Source organism: Branchiostoma floridae, chromosome 2 (assembly GCF_000003815.2).
Source record: "Branchiostoma floridae strain S238N-H82 chromosome 2, Bfl_VNyyK, whole genome shotgun sequence".
Taxonomy (NCBI): Eukaryota; Metazoa; Chordata; class Leptocardii; order Amphioxiformes; family Branchiostomatidae; genus Branchiostoma; species Branchiostoma floridae.
The window spans coordinates 11,929,245-11,950,681 of NC_049980.1; the positions used below are offsets into that span (position 1 = coordinate 11,929,245).

A 21,437-nucleotide genomic window follows, 5' to 3' on the forward strand; every position below is an offset into this window, starting at 1 on the left:
CGATTTGACATCTCTCTCGCGCCAAGCTTTATTCGTCGTTTCTATGCCAACATAGGTTTAGGTATGCCTTTTCTATGTATGGCCTTGTAACGTGTTAGTTATTGACAGTATGGCTGTTTGCAGCATAAGTCTTAAGTCTCCCTTACTTGTATCACTCTCACAGTACGTAACGACAGATCTGCAACTAACTTTACAAAAAAAGGAATTGCGTTCTGCTTTTGAGACAATATGTCCTTGGTTGTTTGAAGCAAAAGTGCCTTTATTCTCTATCCGTCGGTACTGCCGCGTGCCGTCGATCTGATTTTCTCGGGAATAAAACTTCTTCTTTGCACCAGTCAAAGTTTCACGAAACCTTCCTTTTCTGGTCGAGCGCATTCCCAGTGCAGCTTGCCTGGAGTCCAGCCTTGGTAGCTTTACTCTGCTCCCAGCAGTCGCTACACCGTAAGTAGCAACTATTGGAAGTGGAATCCAGCTAACAAGGCTGGACTCCAGGCTATGCTCCATCAGGTAGTTTCCTTCCTAACTGACAACCGTGGAAAATGTGGCAACACGATCATCTGCAGGGCGCCCGTTCCCATGGTGATTCCATTAGAAAACACTGACTTGGAACATAGATGTAAAGCGAGTGAGGAAATCAGATTTGTATAGGAGGTCCCGTCGCGGTTTGTTGAGTGAAGACCTCCAACAGACACATGTGCGGGGACTGCATGTGAGTACAGTATCAAACTTTATAAATCAAATTCTCCTGTGTCGTATGTGTACGTGTATCTGATTCGGTCAAACAACAAGTGAATGGTGAACTTCTTCACAAATGCAACGAATTACGAAAATCCCTGAAAAAGAAAAATAGGACGCACATGTTGGACCCACACTGAATATCGTGTTGTTTGCAAAAAAATAGCAAAAAAAGCAAATTTTAATAATTAAGAAAAACGAAACCGATTAGATTAAGAAAGTAACGGTTAGTAAGCAAAAATAGTTCACGAGTTGGAGGTAGTCTTTAAAGATATCTTTGTATCCCATACAATAGTTAGTAAGTTTTACGATCGTTCTAATGGTTACAAATGGTTATGTTGTATTCGTATCAAGACATCCTGTAGAAATTTCAATAATCACTATGACAGTTCGTCTGAAACGAGGACAAAGGTTGGATGGTTTGATTGGATAAAGCGTTCATCTTACAAAACTGTGTCATTTCATTTTGGATATGCGTTTTGATTCTTCTATTATGCGATATTTATGAACGCGTTCGGGCCATACACCTTGTATACAGAATTGGTCATACAGAGTACCGTGTAGTCAGACATGTAGGGCGCTAGTGCTTCAGGCGCTGCTTTTGTGCGCGAAATTGACGTGCTTCATCGGTGCAATGGCGCCACTTGACAGTCAATTACAGATATGTTTTGTCCTCGTTTGTTGACTGTATCCGCCTAAGTAGGGCCTCTTCTTTTTAGTAGCTCCGTAATTGACTAGTGAGAGCGTGTGTGTATGTGTGCGTGTGTGGTACATTATGCTGCGCGACGTGGTTTTAGCCAACGGCGACAGGACAAAACGTTCAACGCTACAGACCGGTACTTTTCAAGCAGAGGTTAGGCTCCGGATTGTTTTTAGCTTTAACTTTCTAGACGTTTTTGTCATTGATTTCTATTTTGTCTGGTTCCCTATTTACCAAGTTAATCAGACAAAAAGACAAAGAAGAAACATGGTATGATAGAAGGCCTGGTAAAAAATGCCTAAAAAGACGTAACATTAATAAACAAGCCTTGAGTGTATGAGTGGAGTGAAACAAGCTGGATCCTAACCTCTACTTGAAGAATAATAGCCCAGGAGAGCTTTACGAGGAAGTCAGACTATTTTTCTGTCCCGTACCCACAGCTGACAACCCTGACACCTGAACTGTGAATAATAAGTAGCCTTGGGAGAGGTGTTACGGGAGTTATGCAGCAATAAGATGTCGGAAATGACAAAGTACATGGGCTGAAATTGACCAGCTTAGCCACCAGATAACATAATTGTGTTCTATTTCCGATTCCCGTAGCTTGATAACACCAACTACATGAACGGTAAGCTGGCAAAAGTGGATGTTAGACAGGTGAACGGTTTTGTGGCAGGGAAGTCATAATGTCGCGGGGATTTGGGGCGGGATCCGAAGCTAAGGACATGATATTAGTAGTGGATCCCCACTTGCCTTCACGCGAACACCTGTGAAGGGTTATTGCTGAAATGACTGCTTTCTGTCACTGTTCTTATCCGTCATCCTCGCTTCTTGGAAGTGCTAGAAGATCACAAAAGGTGAACACAATAACAGGAGGGATCTTTCAAACGATTATTACAACTGCGACAATCTTTATTGACACGTTACAGCAAAAGTACAGCGACTTTCGTAAGGTCTACTACATCTATACATAATGTATATCAGTTAAGGGTACTGTCAAAAATAAGGTATGAAAAATAATGTATCATTTTAATCCTGATGAGCATGATCAGGGATATAGGTCAGAAATATCAGATAATGTTATTGAGAAAAGGTAACATCACGATTTGGTGCCATTTCTAGCCGGTATGTCATGTCCGAAATTGGACGATTCTGTGTCTGTCAGTTCTTTCTTGGGTCAATTAGTTGTACAAGTTCTGTCGTCCCTCTCGCTCTCTCACTTCTCGTCGCATACCAGTCTTCGCTGTCGCCCCTCACCTTACCTGGATGGGGTGGGAATACCCCCCAAGCAGACGTTTTTAGGAAGAATGTGACCTCTACTCATTTGTCCCGTTCTCTGACAACAGCTCCCATTAAAATGATTGGGGTGGCTGTCGTGAAAAGAAAATCATAATCGTCCTAATCAACATTTGCTTGGAAAGTTGGGTGATAAGTACCTTTTTTTTAATATTGTAAACGTTGGTGGGAGAAAATAGACTTAGACAGGACAATGATGGGTGTGAGTGGATCCTCACAAACAGTAGCTTGTACTCGTCCTACAGAACGGCTGTCTTGAGCCTTAAGGCGGTTTACGTCTCGTGACAGACAAACAGAACTACTGAACAGACAGCACAAATCGTTGTGCCAGCTCGCTGTGGAAACTTCTTGTTAAAAGGCATCCACAATTATCACAATATCTTTCATCGTGTGCAGCACAACGCTCATATTTAAGACAAAAACTGATTTATAGCTTATTTTGCCCGTCGGTCATGCTTGACCGATAGCTTGACCCAGAATTGATAGGTAGTCCGACGAGTATATTTTAGAAAGGCACAAACTACACTAGCAGATCTAGAAGTTACTTCAGACTGTTCAGATTTGTCAGAGGAAATTCCTGCCAGTACTAGAGGACGAAGTACGGTACAACACACTGCGGTTCCGAGGGGTTGGTGGTGTCCTTTTGTTTCATAAACGGTGTGTTTTGTTTACTCGTTGTTTTTCAATTGCCCATTGCACATCTTTTTTATTTTTCAATCTTTATCCATTGCACATCTTAACGTTATACATTTATGTACCTTTCCTTGACCTTATAATGTCTACTCGGGCCCCTTGACATTACCTTAAAACGCATGGAATCATTCATTGGCTCAGTACGTTACTGTGTGTGCTTCTGAACACTATAACACTTTGACATTTACCTGCTTTAAAATGCCTGAACTACAGATTTTGTTGTTATTGTTGTTCGTCCAACGTTGTCAACGTTGTTGTATAGACTCCTTACTTCTAGTATGTAGAGAAGAAAGTCAGCTACTTGTTCTTGGTCAGAAAACATGATGTCGTCTTTGATATCTTAGGAATAGTCCTCGTTTTCATAAAGGGGATTAGATTTACATCTAAACACAGGCCGGTATTATGTAACATGTGATAATTGTACCTATTTCAAGGTAGCTTACACCTTGAGGCGTTTACCGGTTATGCAATACTAACAATCTGTGCATACCAGAACCATTTATGTAGTAGGCCACGTTTTCAGACTGGGTTGGTCCCACGAAGTCTTGAGGTGTGCCCAGTTTGTGACGTGCTGTAGATAGAGTTTTTGTGGAAGATCATGCCGTGATTGATTGTCATAAACACCCCGACGCGGAAATGTGCAGTGACCCGGACGTAAAGAGAGAAAGGTGTTCTCTAGCACCCCGACACTAGGTCTATATAGGAAGTGTGTCCACGCACCTGTATTTTTTGTGATGAATGCCTGGTCTTTGTTAACGTTCACCTCATAAATCATCAAGAACACGAAGTCATCTATAAAACAAAGTGCTTCAGGGTTACGATAAGGTGCTCTTGAAAAAAGGCGATACACCTGTTCAAAAAGTGGACTATAGTAGTGCACTGTGTTGTGCTGCTGTGGTAGTCTGAACGCTCTGCAGCTATACAGAAGTAGACTATACAACTGAAGTTACAAAAGAAGAGATCATTGATTGCAACAGACTTTCATCGATGGTAATGTACTCTTCCGTTGTTTTGTTGTTGTTCAAAATGTTTTAGTATTGATCGAGTCCTAATTATCACAAATTCACAGGTTGGACCTGCGTCGCTTTTGACAGGTATTTTGCCGTTCACTAAATTATGGTTTCATTGCTGTCTGGATTATAAAGATTTGCTTCAATAGGAGCTGCGCGAAATCTCTTAGGCCTCAATGTAGGAAACTTTTAATCAACCCGACACAGTCTGGTAATTAAGGTTGTGAATAATTCAGATAAAGTCCATTTTATTGTCGTTTTAGTCTCGAGTTCGAAGTTTCCACGATATCAAGTAGTTAAAGACCGTATCTTCAACTATTTGGATACCCCCCTTCCCTCCCTGTTCTTCTCTTATTTGAGATTTGATAGTTAAGTTTACTCGTAGATGAGAGAAAGGTGGGTATTACCGGTGTTGATCGGAGGTTTAAAACATCACTACAGAGCCTGGGGGTACCACAGAGTAGCAGCATTGGACCAACTCATGCGCACACAATTGGCTTTGTGTCTAGGCAATGGGTGACAGCATGTCGCCATCATTATCGCAGCTATGTCTCTAATGTTCACATTTTACACCGTTTTGCCACCTTTTATTGGGTTTCAATGACTTTGCAGCCATTGGACGGCCCGATCAGCGGCTCTTTGTTACTGACGTTTTGTCGTCTGCGTGAGCTGAAGCTCAAATAATGGCTTAGGTCATTTGTCACAAAGATCATCTTCACAACGAACAAAGGAACAAAAGTCAGCGTAAAACTCAGGTAGTCATCTCATAACGACTTTTTCGTTCTACAAATATACAACACAGGGATCACAAAGGTAGAAATCCCTAAGAATGCGTCAGTCCGGAACATTTGTCGTCACGATTTGCTAAACACAACTTAAATCTCTGTTAAACTACTGAAGTGTGATTGTCACATCCACCTCCGCTGAGAGCATGGCCAGCATAATTACTGTTCAGCAGGTAACGGTACTTATCAATAACAGGAATTATAGCATTAAGTCAAATTGCTCATTTCATCCAGAAAACGTTGTTTGGGCGGAGACGGGGATTTGATCTTTTTTCTAGTTGAGCAGTAAGATAATAATTATGTCATTTGTGATAGTTTTTCTTTTTTTTATTTTCCTGCAATTGACATCGAATGTTGATGTCATTAGGCACGTTGTGTATTAGAGTAATCCTTAGTTAATCTGTAGTCTATACGTATAGTTAGATCTCACTGAATAGTCAATTGGGATGTCATTTGATCATTGCAATTCCTTCAAGATAAGTACGGGAGTGGTCACGTTCGTCCTACGATAGTCGCACAATCGCAAACTGAGGGCGTCTTTGGAATAGTCGTGCGTGTGTCGTACAAAAACCAGTCTTGTTACCAAAAGGGCAGTCCTTGTCGGCGGGTGGTTTTGTCACAGTCTGCTTGAAAATCTTTTACGACGTCAAAATCGTACGACGGCCCACTACGAATATTGTCGACCGTGCCGTTAGGTTGTAAGACCACGATAGACAAACTGGCTGCAAGCACACAAACAAGTCGACAGACTAGCCAGCTCGCTCTGGCACGTTTGACGTTCATGACAGCTGTGTTTGTGGAACTTGGACGGGAAATGGCACGTTCCAGACACAACTTGGGTGCCGCGCGACTTCAAACTACGACAGAGAAAACAGAGGGACAGTAACATTTTAGTCGCATGCTTTCTGGTCTACATCCTTTATCACAGGTGGTGTGGTTTTGGTATACATGTATCATCAAGATATATCAGCTACGGAAATGGATTGTTCGCTTGGTAAAGGATGTTGAGGGACAGATTCTTCAAGCAGAGATTTCGGTCAGGGATTAAGTAGTGGCGGGGATTACTTGTCAAGGGTGGCAACCGTTAGAAATCCGGGCCACTAACAGTTATATGCCTAAACATACCGCGGGCCCATCGCCAAATATTATCCACGAGTTGTTCACAAACACACTGATTTTCTAAAGCCAAGTACCGGGATATTGTATCAGACAATTGTTAATAATTATTAGATTATTATATGATTAACACTAGCTTTAAATTTTGAGTTAAGTGACGAAACAGCAATTATGGAATTTTTGTTTCGTTTTGCTGAAATCTCGAAACTACATAACGATCTAATTCATATTCTGTACATACATTAAGTATAACTGCACAGAACAGCGTGGGTACTTACTTTACAGCTCTGACATAGGTATTATGATCAATAATGAACCACAAGATAACACTATGGATTAACTAGTGTGTTCATGAAGCAGATATGATATGTGTGCAGACTTGTACAAAATGCGCCATGACCAATTGTTCACATTAGTTCTGCGCCAGGTGTACGTGCCCAAACCAACACTGACACCTGCTTTAGTTTATTTGTTTTGCACTTCCTTCCAAATAACACTGAAACGTTTGAGAAAAACGATGAAAATAAATAAACATTGACACCTGTGATCAAACTTGGAATACTGAGTGAATGTCCCGAGTGATATGTGGCCAAAAATGACAAAACCTCCCTTTTCAGTAAGCCTAAAAATTAGACAAAATGCACATTTCATGTACTGTTTTCGGGATGCTTATGATATGATCAATTACTAATACTGTAGGATATCGATGATATTTTTTTTCTCTCGTGACAAGGAAAGCTTTAAATTTAGTTGAACCAGAACGAAAAGTTCATTCTAGCGGTTTTGAAGAAGACTGATAGATGTGATTTTAAATGTACGGAAGTAATCTCCGCTTTATCTAGTTCTAAAGATGGATGAAGATGATGATGAAAGATTCATTGTCTCTTGGTTTTTATTTTATTTTAAAAGATCCTCCAGAACCATACATTGTTTGTGCCTATGGCGGTGCCTATCTTCATTTCTAAGCCCCTCTGCCACACGACTTTGTGCAATCCCAACAACAGGGGGATAGCCCACTTGTAGTCATGTGTGTGTAACTCCTATACTCTTATCCAGATGCTGAGTGCCAAGAAGGATTCTTTAAAGTCTTCTGTATGACTCGACCAGGGAGTGAACTCGCGACCTACCGACTGCAAGGCTAACACTTAACCCTCTGTGACATTTGTAATGATAACTAAATGGAGTTTTTGTATGTTACTGTCCAGGTGAGGCACGTGGGGACCGGTGGTGAGATGCCGCGGAAGGGCGGGAGTCTGGACACAGCGGGGCGGTACCTGGCGGAGTTCGGGCAGGCGGGGCAGGTGGGCGACAGGAGGGACTGGGACATCAACGATGCCTCGTTACCGGAGGTAAGGATGATAAAGAAATAGGAAAAACTTCGGTCTATCCCTTTCTTTTCTTTAATTGCAAAGAAAGCAACACATAGAAAGATATCACGGATTCTGACAAAAATCACCACAGAAATAGCATTTTATATGCAGACAAAGTAGAAACACAAATCAGTATGAATAGACTAGCAGTCTTCTTTGGCTAAGCAACAATCTTAGTTGAGCACGGTTATCTGCAGTTTTTGAGGGGATCGCAGGCATTGTGTAGTATGTGCAAGGAAGCTATCCATGCTCTGTGTATGGAAAAAATCACTGCAGAACTCTGTGTAATGGGCTAACAACTGCTCATCAGAGGTACAATAAGGGACACAATAGCGGGTTCTTCCTGACACGTGGCCGTGGGTTTGCCTCACGTGCGGGTAGAAGTCAGGTGCGCCCGCCCAGCATTGTCCGACCTGCCCGGCCTCGAGCACGTCTGCCACTCTTCCACATCGGTGCCTCATTATATGACGATTAGCGAAACTTTACGGGCAAACGCTTAAGAATCATATGTTCTTTTGTCTAGCATGTCAATCAAAGTAAGTTGCCTGGAAGATATTGTGCTCTGTGAGGTTTCAGGGCAGGATATTTCTTTCTACAGTATTGTTGCATTTGATGGGGAAATTTTCAACAGGTGTTGTTAAAAAACTGTTTGATCTTTATTGATAGTTTAATGTCTTGGAGATGCAGGGTTGTATTTTCACTTTTCTATAGTGGTTGTTGTAGATACATAGGTGAACAGAACACAATTAATGATCATCAATATTCGAGATAATGCAAGTACACTCTATTGCGATTTTTCGGCAATTATACTCCTGGTATTCCCTCGATCATTGTGCGATTTTTGTGGAGCATCCTACATTTGCGGATCACAGAGCCCGCGGATATTATAGGGTACATTTTGGGCCAAGAAATACGCGCGACCCTCTGTCAATCTTAGCTTAGCCGTTTAGCGATCAACAATTGATGTCGAATGTCGTTGACCGTGTGTCAGGTGTATTGGGGTGGTCTCTGTTGTTGAGCTGATCGTAAATTTCCTAACTTTTTTTTTATGTCTACCTTCATGGAAGGGAGATATATTGTTTTCGCCCAGTCTCTTCTCCAAACAAGTAAGGTCAATGACCTGGACCAGACGGCTGTCACCATGGTTACTGGAAGTGTAGTAGACACCCTCGCTGTTATTCCATTATATTATATAGCATTGCTACATTAGTAGTAGGGCAAAGCTGGAGGGCTGCTATATATATATATATGAATGTGTTTGAGTAAGCATTAACAGAGCAGTAGTTTGTTAGACTAGACCATATGAAGGTATTAAAACATTCGTGTATTTGGCTGCAAATGGTAATCTCCAAGCAGATCCTAAGGTAGCATAAGATAGTCTCAAAAGCTGGCAGAGGAGTACATTCGGCCTAGGAGTGTGTTTGGCTATCGGACACACCTGGCCGGCTCCACTTCTCTGACAGCTTTTGAGACTATCTTATGCTATCGGTATACCGTAGGATCTGCTTGGAGATTATGCAAATGGGACGTTTCTAGTGAGTGTTTTGTCCTCTGTAGCATCCTAATGCGTGTATTTCCCCCAGGCTTGTCGGCTGGACCCCTTCCATGAGTGGCCTGACGGTAACGTCCGGCTGGTGTTCGACGCTAGCGACACGGACGCGCGGAAACACGTGAGCGGCTGGGCCATGCGCAACACCAACAACCACAACTGTCACATCCTCAAGAAGTCGTGCCTGGGAGTTCTGGTCTGCGCACTGCACTGTACAACTCCTGACGGCGGCAAAATACACATGCGACCTGCCATATGTGACAAGGCTAGGAAGAAACAATTAGGTAAGTTCGTATCTTAAAATGAACTGCTATGTCTTTAAAAAGCGCGATGAAATACGATTATCTTTATCTCTTTGACTTCCACCTAGTCATTTGAACACTGCAGTTGCTAGTTGTCACTCCAGGTGATGTTACTAGGGGGCGTTGTTTCATAGTGAATGCCACAGCTGAGCAATTTATCTGCTTCCGAACTCCATTGTCTTATCCGGCAATGGGGTGAGAATGATTTACAAGAAAAAAATGTTTACTTAATTCTTTTAGAATCAATTAAATGTTCATATTCTATTTTGAACGTTTGTACTGAAATACATAAAAACTGGAACACTGCCTAACATATCCATTGAATTCGATACTAAAATGCAGTAAGCTAAGCACCGCTAGGGGGCATGTCCCACGAAACCGACAGGCAATATCAAACTTGAAAACTATCGGTAGAAACATTTTTTACATATTCAACTAGAACTTAACGTTCTCATTATTTAACGAGGGAGGGCGGCTCACTTACCCAATGGTCAGCAGCTGACAAGACCGGAGGGCCACATAAGGGTTTAGGGTTTTCAGCGGCATTGTATCATTCGTGAGCATCTAGGTTAATAGCTAACTTCTATAACATTTGTGTTGCGCTTTTTCTCAGGTAAGCAGTGCCCGAACGGTTCGTGCCAGGGCCGGCTGGAGCTGATGCCGTGCCGCGGACACTGCGGCTATCCCGTCACGCACTTCTGGCGCCAGGAGAACAACGTCATTTTCTTCCAGGTGACTGACCTCACCCTATCTCTCCATCACATGGACCTGTTTGGACTTTAACGAGTTAACAGACCGATCCCAAAGCTTCTTTATAGCGTAGAAATGTATAATAACGACATGCAGGTGCAAATATTTGACGGACAGGCAATCACATTGTCATTGGACGAACCGCTAATTGCCATTCTGTCATTGGTTGAATTAACGGGTAATTGCTATTGACAGTCAGGCTAGGTCTTAGCTTGTAGTACATAGTGGTAGACAGATGTTTCGCGAGAAGTTGGACACCATCGTTGATTATGTTACTAGTATACTCTTGATAGCTCGGTATTTAGGGTAAGTTGTTGAAGCCCAATTTACTTAGAAGATCCGACATCTCTCTAATTTCAGAGTTGTGAGGAAAGCAAATGAATCTATAACGGTAGTCATGCAACGAACGACTTGTTAGTATTAACGTTACAAAACGTAGCGTGGCTCTCATGTCAATCGAATCATTTACTTTTTCGAACATACAAAGTTTGATATCTCGTGTATGAACCTTCAGCGACAAATGGTTACAGGATACATATCTTAGAAGGACTGCAATCTGTGAATCTTTTGACCAAGTGTCAATTTTACGGAGGCTTTTCTCTAAATTCCAGGCCAAAGGGACGCACGACCATCCGCGGCCTGAGCCCAAGGCATCAGCAGAGGCCAGACGGAACCTTTCTGGAAGGAGATACTCTATCGCAAAGGTAAGAACGACAATAGCCGGATCTTTCGAAGTACAGTCATTCGTATGAATTGTAATTGTTGTACAGTTAACTGTTCCTTCTGTTTTGAATTGAGCCACTTTGGGCCAGTAAACTCATTGCGTTAATCATGTTGTCAAGTCCCACAATCATGTTGTCTTCATCCCTTTAAAATTTGTTTGTCATTGAAGTTTTTATAACTTTCTTTAGCAGGGGAGGAGTGACTGTCTGTACGAAGGCACGCATGCGCAGTACGTTGGTGAAGGCACGCTGAAGAGGAGCCGGGCTAAGATGATGTCTACCTTGTGGGACTCGAGCCCTCTCAAGAAGATGTGCTTAGATCCATTCACAGGTAGACTTAAATTATTTTAGTCTTTGTTTTACAGTTTCTCTACATATACAGACAGCCGTTTTGGTAGCAAGCCAGTTGCATTCTGCACTAGCCCAAGAGTGTCTCAGTTTGCCTATCGTACGGGTTCTGACATGATAACGAGTCTAACGACTGTTACAACACCGAAATGGAATAGTTAGCTTTGGCACTTAATCTTTGGTCGACATTTACTAGTATGTTGATATGACTCACTTATCCTAATCATTCCCTTCTTTCCTCTCAGACAAAACTCGGAGCCTTATTGCAGAGGACCAATTCTATCTGCACAACTACCCCGCATTGCCTGACGGGAAGATGAAGGATCACGTGACCCATGCCGTCACCGAGCCCTACTGCAGCACGTCCACTTCACCTGTCCTGTACGGTCGCCACAAACGACAAGAGTGGGCCGTTCAGAAGTGTCCAGGCGGCGCCATTTGGGACGGACAGGTCAACAAACCCGGCAACTATGGCCATGGCGGCAGCGACGGGGATGCCTGTAGTTCTCCTGTCACCATGACGACGTGCTCCCAAGAACAGCGCCCTGTCGACGCCATGCCGAACTCTTCTCCAGACGGTTCCTGGGGTCAGCACTCCCCCTACCAGCCGGGCGCGGTGCACGGTAGTGGCGGGAACGCTCTGTCCGTTTATTCGAACGTCCACGTCCACCAGCAATCCTTCCTGGTCAGGTCTGAGACCATCATCGTCACCAACAACAACGCCTCCCCCTCCAACGGCGCCGCCTACCCCGTGGAGAAATGGGCGGTAGTGGACGGGCCCGGCTCCGACGGCGACTCGGACGGCGTCATCAGACACAGTGGAACAACTCGGTCGTCCTTCCCGAGCAATATGAGCCCTTCAAACGCAGTGACCTTTGACTATCCTCAAGGAGACAGTTGCCATGACAACCAAACGTCCACAGAGCTACAACGGGAGAGATCTCTGCCCAGCATCGGCTGCTTCATCCCTGAAACGTCACCAGGCACAGCAGCCAATCAGGGACAGTCGCCGCCGCATGCGCGATACGAACAAGCAGCAGCCTCCTACCCACAGGGTAGTAAACCGGAGGGTTCACCCTTCTCAGGAGAAACAAGATGGCTGCCGTGTGGCCGAGACACGGCTAAGTCCGACCCCATCTCTGTCCCCTCCGTGTACCAGAGCTGTAGGTACGCCAACTCACCCAGTGCGCTTGTCATGGCCACCACGTCCGGCCCTGGGCACTTCGCCACCGAGTTGCCGCCCAGTGGGTACACCACCTGCGCCTCAACGGCTTTGCCCTGTGTTTGATTAGAGTTGTGATAATTCGTCCAGTGCCGCTACTTTTGTACATGTACAGACTATTTGTATTGACAGCCGAGTATACTATGTTTACGATAATAGTTTTCTTTGTTGTAACTCAAGGCTGTAGCAGGGCGTCTCTATTGAGACAAACTTATTACGACTTTGTCCAAGTAAAGAGAAGAGAGAGACAACGCTCTCGTTCGAGTTCTGAATGCCACATTTCCTTCTGTAGTTTATCGCATCGGTAGATAGTGAGATTTTCTCATCAATAATTTCCCGCTTTGATTCCCTCACCTTAGAACACTTTGTACAAGATCTTAATTGCACAGCGGCACCTCAATTCAAAACTGTTTACATGGATTTTGAAGTCTGATTCAATCCATCTTTCTGTCAGTCATACATACAGGCGACACGCCATAAACACCCAAAGGTCAGCTCTAACCGACCTTATTGTTCATCCACCAGAAGAAAAAATCACTCACAAAACTCGCCAACAAAAGGGCGACATCCTGACAACTACCCAGGGATTGTACCACCAATTATCCCTGTGCCATTTCCGTCAAAATTCCCGCCGTGTTCTTGTAAGTTGTTTTCTTTTCTGGCGCGGAGGGACTCATTACAACACGGCGCCGACATGGAACAAATCCCGTGCCGCCTTTGGTACAAGAATAACGTTGTATTGTGCAGGTATACCCCTGGGTTCTTCCCACCGCACGTGTTTTACAGATAGATCAAATGGTTGTCAGACAAGGGAGATAGTCAAAGAGAGCTCTTGAGTGCCTTTCGTTAAGGGCGTAGGCGTTTATGGCCTTTTTATAGTGGTTTATAGTGTATAAATGTTTCAAGCATCTCGGATGAGAGAACACTTAGAAACACATTTCTTCACAACGAAATGACGTCTTTTCTTGTAAATCAAAAAACGACAATAACTTACATCCTGTGCTGTTGAAACTTTGATGATTGCGAAACAAATAATAAGATACTTTTTACAACGATTTCAGATATTTTAAATTCAAGAAGATTACAAGTAAGTCCCTTTGTCGTGGACACAGTTTTGATATTTTATACAAATTGTTCGTCTTGTACTTTCTATCTAGTGTTATTTATACAAAACGTTACATGTTGTATTTATTTTTATCGTTACCATGACGACATGGTTGGCAGACGCTGACAGAAAATGTACGATTTGTACATGAGACAAAAGAGAATGTTTGTATATATTGTTAAATAAACTTGTGAGATGCCTTACTTATATATCGATCCCCATGTATTGCTTATGTACAGCGACTACAATTCGTACAGTCAACATTAGTATCCTGTCAGATGAATCATATATCTCTATCTTAATTTATAATTCATTAAGCATAAGCTTGCATGATTGATGGCCACTTTGTTCGCAGATCACGAAAATGCATAGGTGAAAACAGACACTTGATTTCTTGTATGTGGCACAGGGCATAATGCCTAGTATTAGTCGGAGTCACAGTATATGAAAGTGAGTTAGATACCGACAATTACCGAGGTTACATCTAGCTTCTGTACAATGTAGCAGTGTTGTTGAACTTATCTATTTCGAATTCCCCTGCTCTTAAGTAGCGTCCAGCGATAGCTTGTTATATTACAGTACAATGCATCATTGTGATAATATTACATGTACATGTTCTTGCTAGTGCAATGATTCTTTTGTTAGTATGAAAGAGGTGCGTCCGTATGCTGTTAGATATCTTTATGTTTGGACTGTCTAGCAGGAATATAATTTTGTACATGGTGTTGTAGTCAATTGACAGGGACCGAACGTCATTAAAGTCTATAGTTCATCAAACAAGATCCGTTGTGATTTGTCTTCATGTTGTGTTTAAAGGTTTGTTTGACTTTTTGTCAACATACTTTTAGAATATAGATGTATGCTTCTAGTAGTTTATTTGTGAACGGTACATAGCGGCACATCACAGCAGATTATGAAAACCCGCTCAACTTCCGTCAGAGACAAGAAAATATCATGTATTATGCTGTTATAATGATACCTTACCCCTGGCTCGGGGCAGTGTGTGTAGAGGCGTGATATGGCGATGACCTGTTGGTTTGGTGAGGCTGGCCAGTCGCCTAGCTTATTACACACACCCTTCCGCCCCGAGACTGCGACCACTGCACGACTAAAGATTTAACAGATCACTCGACAAATTTTATAGATACATAACGGATTTGTTACGTTGTGTGTGCTTTATTGCATTTCAAATCAATTTCTATCAACGAAATCAAGGGTCACACGAATCCAATTTTTGGTCGCTGTATGGTTGTTCAGCTGTGAGCGTCTAGAGGACACAGCAACAGAAAACGGTTTATTAACAGATTATCATCCGCAATACAGCAGAGTAAAGATGGGTCCGACTCTTACGATAGCAAGTTGCTTTTGCCATGTAAAAATCTGATGATGAGGGTCGATGAGACAAAACGCCAGGACACAATTTCAGAGGTGACCGAATAGTCTAAAGACTGACAGGAACAGGGGCATAGATCAGGCATAGGAATTCTACACAGTTTTCCTATTGTTATTGTGTTAGTGGACATTCTTTAACTTATTGCGTCTCGCCACATTCCAAACCGGGGCCCGACTGGGCAGATTTCGAGAACATAAAAGACACCAAACTACACAAGACTCAAAGAGAACAGTTGTGGGCATTATTGTGTATATTTTTAAGCAACGTTATACATTTCTATTTTAGTTTCCACAAACAGCCTGACCGGTCCCCAGTTTGGAAATTTGACATTAGCCTTATAAAAGAAGCAATGATCCTCAAATAAAACACCTGTAAAGCATACACTGCAAAGTCATTCCAATGGTTCTAACATAATATGTAAAATGTCGTATAGGATTTTTATAACTATAGAATGTAGGGATGAAGAGTCGACAATTTAGCTAGCCAGGAGCTGGGCCGGAACTGTGTTTATGACACGGAATACTCGGATCAGCCGGGATATGAGGACAGATTACTTTACAGATACATTTTAGAGTTTCTGTGTCACAAGGACAAGCGGTGACCTTTTGTGGGGCTTAGTGTGTATAACAGTGGTGCAGAGTCGGGCCCAGGTGTGTGTTAACAACGAGGCGGAAAGATGCTACCAAAGCCTGAGACTTGTCTTACAATTGGGACGTTTGAAGCCTCCATATACGTGGCTCACCCGAGCGATCGACCTAAAGAGGCGTTTACCAGAACGGTTACTACTGATCTTCGTCTGAAATAAAGTGTTACTAAATATACACAGGTGCAGGTGGCACCTAAACTCCAGTGAAGTATAATACATCATAATACAAAAGTCTTCCGTTTCTACAACGTTAGATGTGACCATTTTCCTACGCAGGAGGGGACCAAAGTCGTCTTGAAAGTCACCAAGAGGAGTTTCGTGACGACTTTGGTTCCCTTATACCCCCCTCACAATAGGCGCGATTCGATCGGAAGACTAGTTTACGAACTCTGAATGACATTTTCGTGAGTAAGACGTCCGGTGTTCTCACGATCATCTTGCGATTTTTACGGATCGCCGGCAGTTTTCAGGAGTCTTACGACGGTCGCGGTGCAGCGAAACATGTTCTTAACATATGCGACTAGTCGAAGGAAATCTCCAAAATCGCACAGCTCGTTACCGAGTCGCAGATTGTGCGTACAAATCGTGCGTACCTTGCATGAGTATCGGTCAATAGTCTTGCGTCAATCCAACGATTGAAGACCGATAGGCGAGCAAAGACATAGTTATTAATCATCGAGCGCAAATCGGATGGCGAACGCCCGTCAGTTGGGCAACGTTCGGGCGACGTTCGCCCGACTTCCGTTTGTTTACAAATATTGAATTTCTGGGAATGTGAGGGTAATTCTAACATTGTGGCCGCTGTGGCAGTATGTAGGCTGGCTTTGTGACACACTTTCTTTTCTTGCGTCATTTCTATTATGCCCGCGCATTCCATTCAATGGTTAAAAAGATTACGACAACAAATTAAGCAACATTTATTGATCTCTTGCCTTTTTTGAGGAACGTTTTGCGTTACCTTGTCCGCGTGCAACAGGTCATGGGAGGTTCATTATCATAGATTTATTCACCGTCGATCTCACGAGCCTCGCGTATATGTGAGGGGGACAGTTTTGAGGCGAAAAATACGCAAGACCATCTTAAGATCTTAAAATCAGCCGACCTTCCTGCGATCGCGAAGAACGTCCGAAGATCGTATATAATGTGAGGGGGGTATTAGCGCAGCTCGCAGGAGAATGGATGTGACCCGCTGTACGGAGTGGTCATATTTATCGAAGGATGTTGTGTAATTTTTATGCGGAAGAATTTATAAGCAGGCTGTGACAGAATCAACCAGAGACAATGTCTTATGCGACATTGTTTGCAGGCCTTTTAATATGACAGCTACATTTTACATGACACATCTACGACTATCTGTGCAGGGATACCCCCGTCTTACGACAATCGTACGACATACGTGACGGGGTCTTCAACCATGACGTGACTTGCATGAATGCACATCCTGCTGATTGTGCACTTTATCATAGGGTTCCATGTAGAATGTGAACCGTGAGAACTGCCATGTACATAATGGTAGGTAAGATCAGACGCATCGGACACGGTCTTGTCAAAAGGACGAACAAAAGTCGACAAAGTTACCGACAAAGCTTAAGTACATGTACAATCATCAACACCTGGGTGGAATTATTGTGGGAAGCAAGGAAGACAAGATTATATAGTATGATATCCTATCTTTTGATGTATCTTTCATAGTCTCACGTTCCTTGAGGCAATTTTGAGGAACAAAGGGAAATATAGCAGGTCACAAAAGATGATGATAGCCGGTTTTGCGTCACGTTACAACCCACGGGACCTTTTGAGAAGCCCGTTTATGGGCTGGGCAAGGTGAAAAAGTTTCATTGGGTCACGATCTGTGTTCGGTAAAATAACAGACATCCACCAAAAACTTTGATGAAAGTGAAGGCTTAAAGCTTGGGTGTACCGGTGTCTCACTTACTACAGTGGATGCCGAATATCTGTATTGCGACTCCCCGGCATATGTGACAGTCCGGATGGAATAGCGGTAGTAACGTAGGGTATTCATATTGCTCATGATTAGGTCAGAGCGTCCGTCAGGACGAAAAGGACTGTGATGATGAGGAGGTATATTCCCATAGGACGACTTGATCAAACCAAATAGATGAGTTAGACACATACTTTAGAAGTTGTCTCGAAGCTCAAAAAACGATACCCAACCTTGTATGGAACAGCTCTAATAAGCGATGGTTTACTTACACTTGTATCGTTTGCGGAATGTGTACAATGGCCAGATCAAAGAAAATGATCTGAAATGGTTAACATTGTGAAACATTGATACTTTTTAAGGAATGCCAAGATTCCCAAAGAAGAAGGAAAACGCCAAGACGATATTATTACATCTAGACAGGTTTGACAACCAAGGTAACAATTCCTCAAGCAACTGTATAAAATTTGGAATTCAATTCCAGATATTATCACAACTCCGCGCCAAACTTCCGCCGCTTCCGTCCTTCAGATATGTGCCTAGATCTAAACTTGTCCTTCACATTCTGTCCGCCATTTGACCCTTACATTGTCCTCTGTCTGCTACTCAGCGGTTAAGAATTTGGCTTTATAAGTACTTGGGTGTGCCAACACTCAACGGCACTCAAAGTTCGTTTGTTCTGTTTAGAAAGACATGCTGAGTTTAAATGTTGTGGAATGACTCAGAACACGCCCACGTGAGGAAAGCGTTACCTTTTATCGTGTCATCAGGTAAATGACAGCAGCCTTCGGCGTCTTTGATCGATGGGCTTTTTGTCCTACAATGTACGGACTGAGTGCCATCTGGTGTGAATAGAAAGAAAATACACCAAAGCCCTACAACTGTCCTTTCTCATATCACCGATAAAGATAATTCAGCCATTGATGATTAATAGGCGTTCGTTATTCATCGATGTGAAAGTAGCTGCATTGCTGGATAAAGCATGTTTAAGGCCGCGCCTTAAATTACAGCGTTTGTTGACTACTTCATAATGTTCACCTCCAGGGTATGTAGCGACGTGTTAGCCCACACGGGACAGCCTACGGTACCTTATAATTACCATATAAGTGGGCCAGAAACCGGTCAGGCAGCTGCAGTCCGTGTTAGAGCGCGTGGTCGATAACATAGAGAGGCAGAACAACAGAGAGAGAACAACATGGCGTCTTCACTGTTGTCTCAGATCAGCGAGGACTTCTTGAAGTGCCAGATTTGTCACGACACGTTTAAGCGTCCCAAGGTGCTGTCCTGTCTCCACACCTTCTGTCTTCAGTGTCTGAAGAGCTACCTTAAGAAGAACCCGCGGGTCAGTATCAAGACGTTCCTCTGTCCGCTTTGTCGTCAGGAGACGGCGACGCCACCGACGGGCGCAGACGGTCTTAAGGATAACTTCTTCGTCTCCAATCTTCTGGAGGCCCTGTCGACGCTGAAGACGTTCAAGGTGAAGGGGTTTGTGGCTTGTGGAGGCTGCAGCCGCTCCGCCAGCTCCCGCTGTATGGAGTGTGAGGACTTCCTGTGCGTCCACTGTCATGGCGTCCACGCCAAGCTGAAGGTGACGCGTGATCACACCGTGCTGTCAATCAGGGAGCTGAGCTCGGAGGGAGGCAGCGCACAGATCCGAGCCTACACCAAAGCCACCCTCTGTCCCGTACACGAAGGTGAGACCATGAGGTTCTACTGTGAGACATGCCAGAAGCCCATTTGCCGCGACTGCACCGTCTTAGACCACAGCAAGCCCGACCACAAGTATGTTTACTTCAAGGATGCCCTGTCCTCACGGAAAGACGAGATCCAAGATCTGCTCACATCCTGCAGGGGTATGGTAGAGGGCCTTGAAGAAACCAAGGAACGGCTTGAAAGCGAGGAAGGCGAACTACGTGAAACTAAGGAGGGAACGCTGAAGGATATAGAGGAATGGGTGGCTGGTCTGGTATTGGACACACAAAGGAAGAAAGAAGAACTTAAAGACCAAGTCGAAACAATCTACAACGAGCAGCTCAAGGAACTGTCGGCGGCAAAAAGTAGAGTTGAAATGACTTTAAATGACATCGACAGTGGATGCGGTTTCTCGGAGAAGGTTCTAGATATTGGAACAGACTTCGAGATTTTATCCATGCGCAACGAAATGGCAGCCAGGCTGTCAGATTTGACGAAGATGGAGCGTCCCAAAGTTGACCAAAACCGCTCAGGGCTGATTAAGTTCCGACCGTACGGAGGGATTGGAGAACTCGTCAAGCTGGGGGTCGGGGAGTTAGACTCCCGGACAGTTGGAGAACTTGTGGTGAAGTTCGGAGGATGGGGTCCGCAGCAGGGACAGTTCAAACACCCAGGCGGAGTCGCCGTGAGTTCAGCCGGGCACATCATCGTGGCAGACACCGGAAACCACCGCATCCAGGTGTTCGACAGTCGCGGAGTCTTCTTACGCGCATTCGGCTTCTACGGATCGGCAGACGACGCCTTCAGTCACCCTCACGACGTCGCCATGACAACAGACGACCGCATCCTGGTCACCGACAAGGGGAACAAGCTCGTCAAGCTGTTTACCCTCGAAGGGAAACTGATAGGAAAGATCGGTACCGGTAATCTGAAGGAGCCGACAGGAGTGGCGGTGTACAAACATGGCGGCGTGGCTGTGACTGACACCCGGGATGTGAAGACCTTCACACGAACAGGTGTCATGTCGGCTACCTGTACCAGTGACGATCCGGGATACTCGCACTACCTCTGCACAGATGACGAAGGCCGGGTGAGTACTAATTTCTTTTTCTGTCATACATTCCAACATATAGATGAATTCTATCACATTCAAGGATACGATAACCCTTATGGTGTGCAGATGGGTAAATACATGAGTAAAGAATGTTTAGATGTTTAGACTTGAGAACCAGTAGAGTTATATAAACAAGACGTTAAACTCAACAAGTTGATTCATCATATGCATTTGCATTCACGTTTTTGTTAACTTGCTTGTATGCTTGTATAAATGTGAAAGACCATAGAACGCTGCTGTAATTTTGCTACGTCAATATAGATTTCTGTCTTCGTGACTTTATACTCAAATACAATAATCAATTCCCTCGTCTCACAAATAAAGTATCTCTGTTTACCACCCTGCCTACAACGCCGGATGGCTCCTTTAACGTAGCTATTTCTTCGACCAAGCTTTAGACTCACTTCGGTCAGCTTTTAGGCCACTTGATTCTGCCAACACTTGAACGTTGTCAGATGCTGAAGCCTTTAAGTATATACTTGGCGATTGGTCCCTTGGGTTCTTATTTGCGTTCAACCATTCTTCTTTTTTATTTTGTTAACACGTAGCACACCGGATATCTGGACGATACCTCGACCTACTTTTTACCGAAAATTGCTACGTACAACGTGTAATTACCACCTGTGTACACCAATAGACACAGCACTATAATTATACCTATTACTAAACCTTCCATGTATATAATTACCGATTGGAAACAACGCTAGAACTGTTTTATGACCGTGTTTTTGAGACAAAATAGTAGATGTCAAAAGTTATGATCTTAGAGCTAGAATGTAATTTTCTATGGTAGGTTATTTCTATTAATTCTCCGGAACTATGAGGCGTATGTTGAAGACTAGAACCGAATGACGAACGTTACTTTCTTTTCAAATAATGTGTTCCTGAAAGGACCGAAATCAGTCTTAATGTGACTTTCTACAAACATTAGGAACTACCTTCGGGCA

General features: G+C 43.6%; 2 protein-coding genes across 7 annotated transcripts in view; both read left to right on the forward strand.

Annotated features, from left to right (window-relative positions):
- The window catches only part of LOC118409761, a 36,066-nt gene extending 21,583 nt beyond the window's left edge, over positions 1-14,483 (forward strand). For 4 of the 6 annotated variants that reach the window (XM_035811050.1, XM_035811049.1, XM_035811047.1 and 1 more), the window contains exons 2-7: positions 7,541-7,684; positions 9,289-9,538; positions 10,170-10,288; positions 10,918-11,010; positions 11,218-11,359; positions 11,622-14,483. In XM_035811050.1, coding sequence (XP_035666943.1) covers positions 7,568-7,684; positions 9,289-9,538; positions 10,170-10,288; positions 10,918-11,010; positions 11,218-11,359; positions 11,622-12,664 — 1,764 coding nt within the window. In that variant the 5' untranslated portion in view covers positions 7,541-7,567 and the 3' untranslated portion in view covers positions 12,665-14,483. Of the gene's footprint in view, positions 1-3,252; positions 3,389-7,540; positions 7,685-9,288; positions 9,539-10,169; positions 10,289-10,917; positions 11,011-11,217; positions 11,360-11,621 lie in introns of those variants that run through there. The other 2 variants (XM_035811052.1, XM_035811048.1) reach the window with 2 other exon arrangements.
- Positions 14,484-18,609: 4,126 nt separating this feature from the next.
- Positions 18,610-21,437, forward strand: part of LOC118410230 (tripartite motif-containing protein 3-like) — a 5,055-nt gene continuing 2,227 nt past the window's right edge. Inside the window, exon 1 of the mRNA XM_035811791.1 lies at positions 18,610-20,466. Within this exon, the coding sequence (XP_035667684.1) occupies positions 18,880-20,466 (1,587 nt within the window). The 5' untranslated portion in view covers positions 18,610-18,879. The remainder of the gene's footprint in view (positions 20,467-21,437) is intronic.